We start from the raw sequence: 15,818 nt of genomic DNA on the forward strand, positions 1-15,818 counted from the left end.
AGTGACCGTTGGATGTGACTGTGGGGCTTCCTCTCGGCCGGAAAAGTGAAGCGTCCTTTAGAAGGCAGGTCGCTCCTGCTTCATCTGATGACCGACTGGCAGGGAAAGCGAAGGGGACACCCGCAGCGGCCTGAAGTGACCAACCCAGGAAACAAACCCCGGGCTGCTTCCCGCCGGAGCCCCTGGCCCAGGCCCTCATCCTGTCCTCATGCGCCCCGGCCCCTCCCCGCCCCAAGCCGAGTCCTCAGGCTCTGATGAGCCCCAGGGTGCGGGAGTGACCCCCTGCTGTCCCGCTGGAAGCCGGGCTTCACAGTCTCAGGAAACGGACTCAGGAACACACAGGGACAGAAACATGTCCTACAGCCACCGCTTCCCGAGCCCAGCACCCAGCAGAGGCCAGAGCAGACCCTGGAGGGCACCCGGGCACTGGCCCTCCCAGGACAGTCTTACACTGCAGGGCGCGATGTCACGGCCCGGGGGGCAGCCCACGCAGGGCAGAGGTCGGGGCTGGGCACACGGGCAGGGCTCACGGGCCTGCACAGGAGAGCCTGGCTGTCGTTTACAGAAGGGGAGCAGGAAGTGGGGGTACAGTGGGGGTAAGCGCAGAGGGGAAAGCGCTGGAGAAGCAGGGCTGGGCCCCTCGGTTCCTTCTCGTGAACCCACTGTGCGATCAGAGGGGATCTCCACTTCCCGAGCCCATCCCCCGCCCCCTTCCTGGGGAGAAGGAGGAACCTGTGCTCCTAGCCACACGTGCCTGTTTCAACACAAACAAACTAAAAGCTAAAACTCCGGTTCCCCCGTAGCCACATTCTCCGTGCTCGATAGCTTGTGACAATTTAAATAAACGGAAAGGAAGTAAAATTAAGAATTCCGTCCCTCTGTCCTATCAACCACATTTCAAACGCTCAGGAGCTCACGCACGGGGCCGCGCAAACACAGGTGGACACAACAAGTGCCCCTGGGTGGCGCGGAGACCACACATGTGGAGACACACGGTTCATGTGTGACCCCTGAAGTCACCCTGCAAGGCAGAACCGAATGCAAGGGTAGAGGCCACAGAACGGCAGTGGGAGAGCTGGGTGTGTGTTGTGTGTAACCAGGTGCAGAACAGGCAGGTGTCCGGCAAAGACGCCTGAAGGCACAGCCGGCCGAGGTCCATGCGGAGACACCGCCACACTCCCCTTGAAAGGGCCGTACGAGACAAGGGTGCCCCTGCTGCCACTGTCACTCAGTGCGGAAGGGCCCCGTGGGTGAGAGAATACAGCGCAGTGCTGCACACGCGTACAGACTCAGGACACGGGCTTATGCCAGGGAAACGCCAAACCCGTGCTGAGGGCCTGACTGGCCGAAACAACACAGGAACGGGATATGCAAAGATGCTGGTCCTCCCTAAGTACAAACTCGAAGTGACCTTGCCCAGACTGTAACAGTCTGGTGGTTGCATTTTCTTTTTCCTTCTCTGTAGGGAGTAGAAGCCAGTTCGCATGGGACGGAATGAGTTTCAAGTGCACAAATAAGAATAAGCAAAATAACTTCTGACGGAAACAAAGGAAGGGGGAGGGGCCGTCCCATCAACTGTTAAATAGGCTACGATGTATACAACCGGATCAGAGACGGAGAGAGACGGAGAGAGATGCACAGCAGAGCCTGCCTCCCGCCTGCGTGCCCCTGCGGTGACATTTCCCATCTGCAGGGAGAGGAAGGCCTCCTTCGCAACACCGAGGCCCGCCTGTAGCAGGCCAGGAAGGAAAACCAGAAACCAGCCTTGCTCCTTAGACCAAATCTCCAACGAATGAAAGGCACACACCAAAAATAAAAACGCACCAGCACTAGGAGGAAACACACTTCCCTCCGTGTTGGCCCGGAGAGGGTTCTCTGGGGAGGAGACACGCCCAGGAGACAGGCAGGTAAAATTTCTCCATCTGAGCTACACATAAAAAGAACAAAAATTTCTAGGGTTAAAAAAACAAACAAAATCAAATGGCAAACTGGAGGGCATACTGGCAAGATATGTAATGAAGTGTTACTTTCCTAACTATATAAAAAATTCTTATACATTCATAGAAGTACAGACTAAAACCTTACCAGAAAAGTAGCAAAAAGATATAAACCATCAACTTACAGAAAAAAAATCAACAATAAATGACCAATAAGCATACAACATGATCAACGTAGTTCTCATTAAGAAAAAGCCAGTTAAGACAAAGGGATACCGTTGTCACCTATCAAAGACCCTGGCAACGATCCGATACCATCGCCTGCGCTGGGAAGAACCAGGAAAGCGGAACTCAAATGCAATGCAGGCAATACAAATTAGCATGAACGCTTTACACCGCAGACTGGCAGTACCTATCAAAGTGCAAAATTAACGGCACCTTCTGGGTCAGAAATTTCACTCCCAGAAATGTATCTCATGAACACTTACACAAATAGCACAGAGAGGATGCTGCTTGCAACATTGTTTATATAGGGAACAAACCAGAAACAATTAAACCCCTCGGTAGGAACTGCTGGTTAAATTGTTACATACTTACAGTGAAATGCCAGACGGTCATCGAAAGGAATGCACCGAGCTTCTTAGGAAGATGTTCACCACATTTTAAAAAGGCAAATAGCAAGAGTATGTACAGCAGTCCCTCTCTATATCACAGTTTGCTGATCGCGGCCTCACTGTATCGCGGGATTTTAAAAAATATTATTTTTAATTATTTATCGCAGATTTTTCGTTCTATCGCGGGATTTTGTGGTCCTGTATACGTATGTTGTTAAAGTGACGTAGGTTTAAGAGTGTAGAAGATGTTTAAGAACATAAGTAGTGTTTATAAAAGTGTGGGAAAGGCTAATAAGGGAGCGGGAACGGTTTATAAGTGCGTGGGAAGGGTTTATAAAGCCTTAAAATACATATAAATACTGAAATAAACGTAAGGTTCCTACTTCGCGGATTCTCACCTACGCGGGGCGTCTAGAACATAATACCCGCAGTAAGTGAGGGATCCCTGTATAGTATATTGTATAAATATATATAGTGTATATACAAGGGGGGACACAAGAAAACCCGGATTTATTTATTAAAAATCGTGTATTTATTCTCACATTTTAGACTTCGGTCACCTTCAAAGCCCTCTACATTGGATGCAATGCGCCTATGGAGACTTTTTCCCACTGCTCTCAACAGCTTTTGAACTTGTTGATTTTGATGCCTTTTAGTGCTTCTTCTAGTTTTTCACTTCTTCCACGTCGGCTAAACATTTTCCTTGGAGGACATTTTTTCATCCGGGGAAATGACAACAACAACAAAAGTCGCCGGGGGCGAGACCCTGTGACTAGGGAAGGTGGGGCATGGGGGGTCATGCAGGTTTTGATCAAAAGCTGCTGAACACTCACTGTGGTGTGGGCAGGTGCGCTCGTAAATCACCCATCATGAAATGGGCAAACGCATTGAAAGTCTTCAAAAAAAAAAACTCTCTGTAGCCAAATGCAGCCTCTCACAACAACGCCAGCTGGTCCACTGATCCAGATGGGTGCCTAGAACACTCACCTAGTGGGGGAAGCCTGTACTGCAAGGGGCCCTTCTTCCAGAAGATAATTCTGTTTTTTTTGGGTCCCCTCATATAATTACACTTATCTGTTTGTATATATGTTGTGCATGTCATACATGTGTAGAACATGGATGAAAGAGTACATGTAAAACTTAACAGAGGCTTTCTCTACAAAACAGGTGGAGAGCAAAGGATGGGGAAATTTTAGTCACTGCTTATCTTTATTTTATCACCAAACATTACTTTCACAATGAATTACTCGTGCAGCTGTCGAGACAAACGTAGCAGCTCCGAGCTGGCCCTCGGCAGACGGTGCACATTACCGGCCGTGGTCTACAGGAAGTCCCCCGACGCCTTTACACACTTTACGCCCAGCCCAGGGTGTACCTCGTACAACTGGTGGGTAACTTCATGTCCCAGTCAGCTTGCAAGGGCTGTGCTCTGTGGCCAGAGGCTGGACAAGGGGTTATCCTGGACCTAGAGCACAGAGAACTGGTCCCCAGAGCCGTGAGCCCAGATCACACAACGCCAAAGCCCCTTGCTCCCATGTGCACACACACACCCCCTGCCCGGTGCAGCCTTGGGCAGTGAGCCCCTCAAATTAGTCGCTAGGCCACACTGCTGGGTGACGCCCCGGCACGTACAGAGTCAAGTGTTTAAAGACTGGAGCACTTTGTCAGAAGCACGGCGGGCTGCGGGGCCCTGAGCAGACAGCGCGCCTCCCGTGAAGGAGGGTGGTCCGCTTCCTGGGGACAGTCGCTGGACACCCGCCGGCACGCGGGGGGAGAAGATCAGAGCTGACGGAGTCCTTTAGGATGAGATGTGGCCGAGGTGACCAGCCGCGTTCTCCAGGTGCTAGCGGCTGGTGCTGCGGGTGGCGGGTCAGCAGATGACAGTGACTTTCCGTAAAGGGCTGTGTGGACCCTGAAGGGCATTCTGAGAACAATGAGCGAGAGGAGGGAGGAAGGGAGGGGGAAGCGGGAGGGCAGAGGGAAAACGTCCCGCGCAAATGTGGCACTTACATTTCAGTTTCGATATTTATTTTAATTGTGCCAGGTAGCCTAGGGCTTCTCAGGCGCAATAATGATTTTATGGGGCTGTTATATTATCTTATTCGAGGTTTATTTTTTAAAAAGTGTTTCATTTCTTAAGTAGTTTTCAACTTTGTAGCAACATGTTAAAACATCCTTTTAAGTCCCAACCTGCTGTGTGGAAATTCCTGCTTGCTCCCAGTACTTACAGGTCATCACAAGCCACGCTAGCGTTCTGGTGGGACGCCCCTTGTCACAGCGTGCTGTCAGCGGCCCGAGCCTGCCAACGTCACGTGTGCGCGTGCGCGCACACACACCCACGCACACGCACACAGCCCTGCAAAAGACTCTGCCGGCCTAAAATAATTTAGGCACCTTATAGAAGGGCCGCAGTTACCTCTGGGAAAATATGGCTTCACGTTTCGTGGACGCAAGAGAGCAGTACTGTCACTTGGTGCTTTCCTTCCGTTGCTACACAGATATTCAGTGAGAGCCTGCCATGTGGCGGGCCCTGTCCTGGGCCCGGGACAAGGGACGGCAGGCAGCACAGGCGCTGCCGTCTGACGTCAGCACACTTGCTGACCTGCTGAACACTGACCAGGAGCCTGGGATCATTCTCAGCCCTTCACTCACCTCCTCAACCCCACCTTACCAAGGAAGGGACGGAAGCTCAGAGAGGTTAAGGCTCTTGCCCACGGCCACACAGCCAAGGTGCTGGCAGAGCTGGGATTTGAACCAGGCCGACCTGGGTCCAGGGCCTGCCCCCCTGACCGCTGTTGACACCGCCTTTTCACACGCAGGATTCCAGACTAAGGGAGGCACCTGTGCATGAAGGGTGGGTGTTCGTGGGTAACATACGTACACACCCCCCCGACAGCTCCACCCTTGACTGAACCACAGAAAGAAGGACCATAAGCACCAGACGATCCTGCCAACGGGGTCCCTGTGCTGTCTACAGAGAAAAAGAAGGGAAATAAAATCAATGAAACACAGATCACATGGCGGCCCAGGAGGCAACCTCACTGACGTGAAGGCCGAGTCCTTGCTAAAGGCTAAACAACTGCTTGCGCCATCGCCTGCCCTCAGACGCTGTCACACCGTGGTGGCGCCTGCTGCTCTCCTCTGACAGACAGGACAGTCTCAGGCACGCCCTGGAGGCGGTCAGCTGGTTCCGCTCCTTCCTGGCCTCTGCACGACTGCCCCCTCCAACCCCCAGGACGCAGCCTCCCTGCCTGTCACCGTAAGCCACACCCTCAGGCCAGCTCACGGTGCTGAGACCGGGTCAGCATCCTGAACTGGCTCTGAATAACCAAAGCCCTCTAACTTCAGAGGTCACGCAGTGCCTGATGGTCCATTGCCAGTATCTCCCCACATATGTCAAAGACTAAATGAGCGTTTGACAGAACAGAGCACATGGGGTTCAAGTGTTGGCCCCTCTGCCCATTAACGAGCCACTGTGAAGAAATACACAAATTCAGAATTGATTTAAATAATGAAATCCACCCTGCAAATACTGTGGCGGGCAAAGCAGCTGGCAGAGTGTGAAAGACTCTGGATTCGGCTCCTCTGGAGAGAGAGACGCAGGTACAGCTGACCCCGAATCACTTCCCAAGTGTCTGCGGTGTCACAGGGCCAGGCTGGGAACTGTCACCCAGTGGGTGGTCTGTTCTTAGGGGCTGCAAGGGAGTTTTACAGACTGCAGGCCCCGCTTGGGTGGGGGCGGGGGGTCCCCATCACCACCTGAGATCTGCAGCTTAGGACGCAAAGGTGGGTTGTGGGAAAGGAATCCAGATCTATAGGAATCCGCCAGAATCCCAGCTCCAGCCCAGAACACTGCCACTGCCACCGCTGGCCGGGAGCAGCGGGGAATTCTGGGACCACGCCAGGACGGGGCTCCCAGCTGAGAACCCCCGCCCCCACTGCACAGGAGTGGCGACCTAACCGCAGGCACACGAAACGAGTCATGATGCAGTAAACCCTCACCCGAGGCCAGCTCAGAAAGCCCCCTGGCCTCTGAACTAGTGCCTGCTCCACTGAGTCCTCCTTGTATTTCTTTACGCTGATCATCCGAATCACAGTCCAGCTAAACCGCAGCAATTCCGAGCGATGTCTGGCGGAGAACGTCACACACTTGCGCCCTGGCGCAGCAGAGCGGAAGGGTCCTTCCTCAGGCCAATGCTGTGCCCGCGTTTCCAGCTTAAGCAAAGGGGTCTGGTGGCCCCATAGCAGGGACAGGTCCATTCAGGGAGGTGTCTGTCTGTGTGTGTGTGGGGGGGGTGTGTCTCTCTGCCCCAACGTCTCGGCTACAAACGTCTCTGGATAATAGCTCCCTGCGCACAAGCTGTGACTCTTTCCCTCTGAAAACGCACTTCCTGGTTTTGACGTTTGAAACACACTCAACCTCTAGGTTCCCCGGCAGAACAGACGTGACGCTCCCGCCCCCTGGTGGCAAGCGCCGCGGGTGCTCAGAACAGCGTCAGACCTGCGGGCCAGACGGGTGGGCAGGGTCGCTTCAAGTCTGCTGACTATCGGGGACGTTTCCCAATCTCCCCCAAGCTGTTACTTATTGACAGGATGACAGTGTGCTCCAGTTTGGGGGATACATTGCAGGAGTCACTGTCACACAGTGAACTAGAAGCACACTACTTTGGGGGCACTTACCATTGGTGCCACGTGTGTTACGTGCATCATTTTATTCAATCCTTCCTACAACCTTCTGAGACGAACACCTCCCCAAGGCCGACGGGACACGAGCTCAGGGACAGGCTCGCCCCCGCTCCAGCTGCAAACCGCACGCAGGCCTCCCTCCCACGGACCGGCGCTGGACAAGGCCGAAGCAGGACGCCAGACGGTGCCACCCCAAACACACCTCTCGGACGAGGGGGTCATGCTGAGCTGACGCAGGCAGAGAAGCTCTCCGCCCCTGGCCCCAGGCACAGGCCGGCTGTGAGCCCCTCTCCGGCCGGGGGTGACTCCAGGCCCGCAGCCCAGGACACAGCCCGGGACGCCGCAGGCAGCTGGACCCCGCTCAGTCCGTCCGCCCAGAGGCCTGCGTCCCCATCCTGTCCTTCCTCCACGTTTCCTCTCCTCTGTTTTTTAATACTTTTTACTCACTTAAATAATTTTTTTTATTACGTAAGAAAAAATCAAATATATGAACAATAAAAGAGCAATGAATACATATCTATCAATGACTGAATCTAGAAAACGAAATAGACAAGCGGGACAGAAGCAGCCGCTCAGACACACGGTGGGGGGGGGGGGCGGGGGGGGCGGGGGGGCGGGACTGAGCAGCACAGACGGGCAGCTGCAGAGCGGCCGGGGTGTCAAGTGTGGCCCCGTCATCCCGTGGCAGCTGTGTGGGGCCACGTGGGGGCGAGACCTGCTGCTCTTCGTCAGCGCCCCTTTCGCTGAGGCTGCTCCTGGGTGACGCCTGTGGCACTTGTGACTGCTCTTCTCTCGCTGGCCCGTCTTCTCCTTAAAGAGCCGCAGCTGAACACCCGGACAGTCCAGGCCGGTCTCCCCGGCAGGTGGAAGGCTGGAAAGGCTGCAGCGACGACGGCGGAGCTCCCACGGGAGAAATGCTCGTCCTGAGCAAACTCCTGCTTGGAAAAGTCTGATTTCCAGTTTGACGGGCGGGGGGCGGCGGGGCAGCCGGCCGCGCTCCCCTGGTCCCAGCACACGGCCGGCGACGTCTCACGGAGGCTGTTGGCTCCCCGTGCCTGTTCAGAGAGAGAGCACCTGGGGTCCGGGAAGGTGAGCGACTTGCCCGGGGACATGTCGTTTATCTGGTCTCTGTGGAGCTCTTGATTCACAGTCATGTAACACACACATGTGTCATTCAGCCGGGCACACGGACCTCACCGTGACCGTGGGGCAGGGGTGACTGTCCTTCTTCTGAAACTGAGGCCGGGCTCTGGGACGGTGACCGGCCCCTGGGGTCCCAGCAGGTCTCGCAGCCAGCACCATGCTGAGAACGCAGCAGGCCCCCAGTAACTAGCCCTGAACGAATGGACGAATGACATGCGCAAACGAGTGAGGGGACAGAGCCAGGGTTCAAACCCGGTCCGCCTGGCTCAGGCCCCGGCACGGCCTTCACGTGGACACAGGACTGTGCACCGTGGGCGGGCAGACACGCCCGTTAAGTAGCCATGGATGACTGCAAGGACCATCGTGCTGTAAAAGACTCTCTCACAGAGCTGTCCCAGCGTGTGTGTGAGCCGTGAGTGACAGGCGACGTCACGTGCCCCACTGCAGAGGCGGCTGCCACCAGGTCCCGCTCGACACCAGCGCTTACTGGCTCCGTAGCCTGGGGCGGGCTGCCTGGCCTGCCCTGGCCTCAACTTCCACACCTGGAGGGGGGTCGTGCGGGGGTAACGGTCCCCCTCTCACAGAGTTCTTGTAAAAAGATGAAGTGATCGATGTTACATGTAAAGCATGTTCTTTACAATAAAGCAGGAAGTTTGACAGAAAATATAAAGGTGATAACGTAAAACAAGATATCATGTTGAGCAAAAAAAAAGAAAAAAAATCCATAATTAGCTACCTGAATTAGGTAACATTTTTGCCTTTTAATCTGGAAATCAGGCCAACCTCAAATACCTCCTCCTATCGTGTTATGATTACACGTGGGAAATGCACGCCGCACCTGCCCAAATTAGTAGGGAAAGGAAAAGTACGGCACCTTCCCATGGGAAGAAAGGTCCTGTCTCCCCCCGCCTGTCAGAACCCTAGCAGCTGACACCCTCTGATACGTTACAAACTTCGTGACTTCGCTATAATCTCACCTATGAGGTATGTTATGTTGAGGGGCTAACACTATATCCTTCCATGGAGCTGAAGCCAGAAAAAAGTCAGATTAGAGAATGCCTTAATAAATATTCTGAATGTTAACTGCTCTGCAGAAATCAAAAAAGTGTACAGGGGCAAAAAGGTACAAGAAGGGGCTGCTGGGGCGGGCAGCCCCGGCCCGACTGGTCTGCAGCTCCAGGCTCTCCAGCCGGGAAGTCCCGCCCCGCAGCCCCCCGATCTCCGGGGTGGGAGCAGCCCGCACTGCCCCGTTTCTAAAGGCCGGGCGTCAGCAGGGGGGCGGCCCTCTCCCCCTCTGAGCTTGGGTCACACAGACCTGAGCCCCATTCCGCGGGCACGCCCATCCTCGCCTGCTCTGATGGCGCCCGGCTGGCTGCCCGGCTGGAAGCTGCAGCAGGGGGAGGCCCACGTGGCAGTGGCCGCCCAACAGGGAGCTGGGGCGCCCGGTCCAGCCCACCGCCAGTCGCCGTGCGAGTGAGCCGGGCGTCACGCTCCTTTGGCCCAGCCTTCGGACAAGGCCGCGGCCGCTGTCTGCTCGCTGACACGGTGGCAGGTGCCAAGCTAAGCCAGCCCTGGGCTCCCGACCCGCCGACGCCGAGACGGGGAACGCTATGGCTTTGAGTGGGTTTGTTACACAGCAGACGACGGCAAACACACCATCTTATATTCCGTGTTCACGGTTTCCTTGTCAGTGCTCCTGGCACCCCACTTCCCAGGCGGGGAGGCTAAGGCACGTTAGGGGGGCGGTCCCGGCGAGGCCGGGACCCGCACCGCCTCGTGGGAGCGTGAGCACCCTGCACTGATGAGGTCGTTCCAGGCGGAAAGAAAACACCTCTGTAGCCACGGGCTCACACCCAGTGCAGGGCTCCCACGGGGACTGAAATCTGGCGGCATGAAGACAGCCGTGTCCCCAGCACCCAGCGTGCAGTGAAGGCCATTCGGGTTTCCCTGATGTCATGTTCTGAAAACGTCTCTGCTTCCTTCCGAGGGCAGAAGGGCTGCTGTCCCCCCCGCTGTGCGCCGGGCCCCTCGGCAGGGCCGTCTGCACCCGTGCGTGTTTGGGCACCTTCGCCCCCACAACGGGCCTGGATTTCCAGTGACGGGCACTCCCCGCGGCCTCGGAGAGGAGGCCTCACAGCAGAAGTGCCCCGAGCGGCGTGTCCCCTGCTGTGAGCGGGGCAGGTGACGCAGCCCAAGCACAGGGCGGATGGCCCCCAGGACCGCGGCGTCAGAAACGTTTTTAGAAATGAAAAGAGAGGAAGAGAAGCAACTGACCCATAAACAAAGCGCCTCAGCGTCCTGGCTCCACCACGGGCCTGTCTGTCATCCCCTTGTGCCACAGGGTCGCGGCTGGGGAGCCCGGCGCTGCCGGTGGCGACCTTTAAAGCTACTGTCACTGGAGAGGAGATGCTCTGAGCAAGATGGCGGCAGCAGACTGAGCTGAAAAGGGACGCAAACCCTGCCGGGGAGTGAGAGGGGAGGGGGCGCAGAAGGACCTCAGGGAGGAAGAAGAACAATGACAAACGCACGTTACGTAAGCATCAGAAATTCTAAACCTGGGGAAGTAGCGGATGCCGTGTCGGTAAACTCTGCAGCGTACAGCACTACGGTTCTCTAACACTCACAGCGTCCCGGTCACCCCAACAACTCGGACGGCGCCGCGGTGCTGTCCTGCCTTTCCACCCACGGAGGTCTGAGGGGAGTTTCTGCGTGTAACAGGATCTGAGAATCCACACGCCTAGTGACAGGGGCCTAAAAACGCCGGGCCTCGGCAGGGCCTTCAGCCCACTGGGACTTCCCTGCCGGGAGGCCGCGTGGACAGCAGGACGAGGGCGGCCAGCCGAGCGCCCCGGCCCCGGCCCCGCGAGCACACGCTGTGAGTACCAGCTGTGCCACCCGGTCTGCAAACCATCCCAGCCCTCCTGTCACTGTCAGTGAAGCCCGCCCCTCAGGACAGGCCCCAGACCTGCCCTTGGGGTGGGGGGAGCCACAGGGAGAGAGGAGCATCCCCAAGGCCAAGGGCAGCGACCCTCTCTCCTGGGTCACCTGCCCAGCGGCGCAGGCTCTCAGCGGGCAGCCTCACCCTGCCTCTGGAGCGGCCCAGAGCCTGGCTCCCGCTGAGCGCAGATGCGGCTCCAAGCGGAACTCAGCCATCAGCGGTTCAGTAGCCTTTTCATGACAGTGAGTCTGGGCAGACAAAACCCCGGTCGCTGGGATGGCAGTCCTCACGTGACTCCCAGCTGGGATCTCCTGGGGAGCTGTCCCGGCCACCCCAGTCCCTGAGACCGGGGGTGGTGTGCAGCAGCCAGGGCAGGGGAGTTTTCGGCCTGCCGGGGGTCTCCGCTGGGGCAGAGAATTTAAGGACAGTGCTCGGCCTCCCTTTATGCCTCTCAGAATGGCCCCTGATACTTAAAGAAAGTCAGCAAGTATCACGGGTCTGAAGGGGCGTTTCTGTCAAGAAAGGCGAGTTCATTCTCTAGAAGAGTACATTTTTCTGCAGTTAACACGTTCTGACTTAGCTTCCAGGCGAAGCTGTCAATCAAACGGGCATCCCTGTCCCAGACAACAGAAGCAGCCTTCATTTCACCTTTGTATGGGACTATGCCCACTGCCTGCAAACTAACAGAGAATTATCTGGGAACTGAAATTTCAGGTTAGCTTGGCGATGACCGAAACCAACTCTTATTCCGGGGACCAAACAACCACCACCAACAGCCCAGGGCACTGGGGGTCACTGTCTCGAGGCGGCGCTTTCCTGCATCAGCAAAAACCAAGTAGGGGTATCTCTCCTGCTCAGCATCCCAGCGTCACCCAGGGGCAAGTGGGGGTGTCTCCCTGCTCAGCGTCCCAGCATCACTCAGGGGCAAGTGGGGGTGTCTCTCTGCTCAGCATCCCAGCATCACCCAGGGGCAAGTGGGGGTGTCTCCCTGCTCAGCATCCCAGCATCACTCAGGGGCAAGTGGGGGTGTCTCCTTGCTCAGCATCCCAGCGTCACCCAGGGGAAAGTGGGGATATCTCCCTGCTCAGCATCCCAGCGTCACCCAGGGGCAAGTGGGGGTGTCTCCTTGCTCAGCGTCCCAGCATCCCTTAGGGGAAAGTGGGGGTGTCTCCCTGTTCAGCATCCCAGCATCACCCAGGGGAAAGTGGGGGTGTCTCCCTGATCAGCATCCCAGCGTCACTCAGGGGCAAGTCGGGGTGTCTCCCTGCTCAGCATCCCAGTGTCACCCAGGGGAAAGTGGGGATGTCTCTCCTGCTCAGCAACCCAGTGTCACCCAGGGGCAAGTGGGGGTGTCTCCCTGTTCAGCATCCCAGCATCACTCAGGGGCAAGTCGGGGTGTCTCCCTGCTCAGCATCCCAGTGTCACCCAGGGGAAAGTGGGGATGTCTCTCCCGGCTCAGCATCTCCACGCTATACCGTCATGTCTCAGCTCCTGCCAGGCAGCTCTTCTCCTGGGGTTCCAGCAACACCCCTGTTGATTCCCTGAGTCCTGCCCTGAGAACCAGCTCCTCATGAGAACCTCCTGAACCCCCGCAGGGTCCCAGTGGGGCCTGGCTGACAGCACCCTGCCCCCCCCAAGTCATCTCTGCCACAGTGTCCTGCTTTACTTTCTCCCCTGCCCTGACCCCTCTGAGAGAACCGTGCTCACGTCCTTCCAGAGTCTCTTCTCCTGGAACACAGCAGGAGGCCCGGCGTGCGCAGCATTCCAGCCCCGGGGCCTCCGGCGGAGACTGGGAGGCAGGCGCACTCAGGAAATCCTGGAGGGGTGGACGACTGATCGTGGGCCCCGCCGCCACCAGCCCACCGTCCGCTGCGCACCCGGCGCGTGAAGACGTCCTCCCTGGCCATCGGCCATCATGCAGAACACAGCGGTCACCCCCTTCCCAGGCCTCCGCTGCCTCTGGGCCGCCGCTGGGTCTGCCTTTCTTTGGCACCATCCCCTCCGACACATTTGATATTTATTTGTTTACGTCTGTGTCCCCAACAGAAATGTCAGTCCCGGAGGCAGGGATGCTATTTCATCCCTGCTGTGCCCCCAGAGCCTAGGGTGGTGCCTGCCCAGGGCGCCGTCCCCACAAACATTTGTTCAGATGAAGAGCTGGCAGTGCGCGCAGATTTCACACGGGGTGGCCAGGGCTGTGCGCACACTTCCCGGGAAGGAGGAGAAACTGGGCCTGAGACAGCCAAGCGCGGTGTCCTACCACCAGCAGGGCCTCGGACCCCCAAGAAGAGACTGGAAATGCTGCTGGACGCTGGCCCAGGAAGGAGCCGAGACCCTGTATTCACGCCGCCGCTGCTTTGAGCGCAGCAAGGTCCCAGCCCCTGGGGGCCCCTCCTGAAAGGACGTGGCCTGCAGATGACACACAACTGGGCCCAGCACGCTCTGGGGGCCGGCGGCTCCTCGGACAGCGCCCCGCAGGCAGCGGGGCCAGGGCCTGGCCCGGGAAGCTTCGCCTTGGGCAGCCGCCCTCCCACCCCCTAGGCCAGGAGGGCCACCTCTCCGGGACGGGCTTCGCGCTGCCGGCCTGTGTCGTCCGAATTCCGTTCCGCAGGCTAATTGCGGATTTGAAACAAGTGCGTCCTCCCCGCCACCGATGACTCACACCTGCCCCCTCGCCTGCCAGCGTCTGAACTGCGCGTGGGGGAGGCGGAGGGGCTCCCGGCGCCCGGAGCGCCCCCCGGGGTGGCACGTCACTCCTCCAGGGAGCGAGACCCCCGAGCGAACGTCCTCCAGGCCCCGACAGCGAGCGCCTCCCCTCCCAGCACCCGTCGCCCGGAACTGGCCAGCCGCAGGGTAATGAGCAGCGCGCCGCGCACCCAAACACTGGCTGCGCTCCACGCGCGCAGACGGGGACGCGTGAGTCACGCCGCCGCGGCCGGTCCCTGCGAACGAGGCGACCCCTCCTCCAGCCAGGAAGCGCAGGGGCCCCGGGGTGCCAGCGCGAGCGCCCCGGCTCCCCGGGCACTTCGCGTGCTGGTTCCTCCCTCGTCCCCTGCCCGAGCAGACACGGGGCGGGGGCGGGGGCGTCGCCGGGAGGCGGGGATCAGATCAGCCCAGGTCCCAGCCGGGCTCTGAACGCCCGCTGGGCGGGCCGGGGGGGGGGGGGGAACCCGGGGCCCTCGGAGAGCGCGACCCCACCCCAACCGGGCAGCAGGGAGCCGCGGCAGGCAGGGCGTCCGGAGGTGTCGCCCGTCCCGTCCCCGTCCCCGGGGTCCTCCGTCCGCCCCGCGCCCCGCACCGCCTCCTCCCGCAACAGGTGTCGGCCCTGCGCCCGCCGGCCCACGCGCCCGCCCTCACCCGGCAGAGGCCGTCCACGAACACGCGCGGGTCCAGGTGGCAGGCGATGGTGGCGCTGGGCAGGTCCTGCATGTCCACCTCCTCCATCTCGCAGTCGATGAAGCTCCAGTCGCCGCCGCCCTGGTCCGCCTCGGCCGCCCCGGAGAACGGCGCGAAGGGCCGCAGTGTCACCCCGGGCCGCGCTCGCGCCTCGGCCGCCTCGGCAGCCTCGGTCGCCTCCCCGAGCCGCGGCCCCGCCACGCCGTCCTCCATCCCGGCGCCCCGGCGCCCTCGTCCGCAGCGCCCGGCTCGCGCTCTCTGGGCCGCCGACCGCGGTTAACCCCCTCGCAGTCGCGCCGCAGCCGGAGGCGGTCACCAGGGCTCAGGCGGACGCGGCCTCCGCGCGCCAGCGCCGTCCACCGCCCTTCCCCTCGGCGCCCAGGCCGCCCAGCCCTCGAGGGCGGAGCTCCGGCGGATTCAGCCACGGGTCCTTTAAGGCTGGAATCGCTCTATTTATTGCGTCCCGCCCCCCCAGGAGAGGAGGCCAATAAAGGGACGGCGTTCTTCTCACGTGACCCTCGTCGCACCGCCCCCATCCCGAAGCCTCGGGCAGCCATGTTGACTAAGGGCAGAGGCCTCTCGGGCACGTTCCGCTCTCCCAGCAGCGGGTGCCCGCTGCCCGCCCGGCGCCAGGCTGCGTCCCGGGCACCGATGGTAGCTGGGCTGACAGCTGGGTCCCCCTGCGGGGGCGTCTGGAAGCGCACAGGCCGCCTGTTGGAGACCGAAGCGCCACCCAGTGCGGGCTGTGGCTCCGCGGCCGTGGGCGAGGGGCCGGACGCCCACCGCGTGTTATTACACGTAGTCGCGGACACGTGCGGCTGGACCAGGCCGGCAGCGCCTCCCTCACGTGCCGGCGTGCCAGCCTTCATGTCCTGGGGCAACGTTTATGCCATCGGGGGCCATCTTTGGACTGGCCACGAGGGATCGGGGACCCTAGGCGGGGACAAGGGCGCGAACACTGCTCCGTGCCGCGGGGAGCTTCTCGGGGAGCGACAGCGGAGGTCCTCGGATCGGCCTCTCTGCCCCCCACCCCCGCCGTGTACAGAAGCCCCTCGCCGCGGAGGACAGAGGTCCAGCTCTGCCCTTAGCGACTTGGCCCGCGTC

General features: G+C 59.3%; 1 protein-coding gene across 1 annotated transcript in view; it reads right to left on the reverse strand.

Moving 5' to 3' along the window:
• The window catches only part of RCAN1 (regulator of calcineurin 1), a 56,088-nt gene extending 41,157 nt beyond the window's left edge, over positions 1-14,931 (reverse strand). Inside the window, exon 1 of the mRNA XM_090271536.1 lies at positions 14,676-14,931. Within this exon, the coding sequence (XP_090127662.1) occupies positions 14,676-14,927 (252 nt within the window). The 5' untranslated portion in view covers positions 14,928-14,931. The remainder of the gene's footprint in view (positions 1-14,675) is intronic.
• Positions 14,932-15,818: the final 887 nt, after the last annotated feature.

The sequence above is a fragment of the Furipterus horrens genome, unplaced genomic scaffold (genome assembly GCF_987537825.1).
Source record: "Furipterus horrens unplaced genomic scaffold, mFurHor1.1.pri manual_scaffold_1, whole genome shotgun sequence".
Lineage (NCBI taxonomy): Eukaryota > Metazoa > Chordata > Mammalia > Chiroptera > Furipteridae > Furipterus > Furipterus horrens.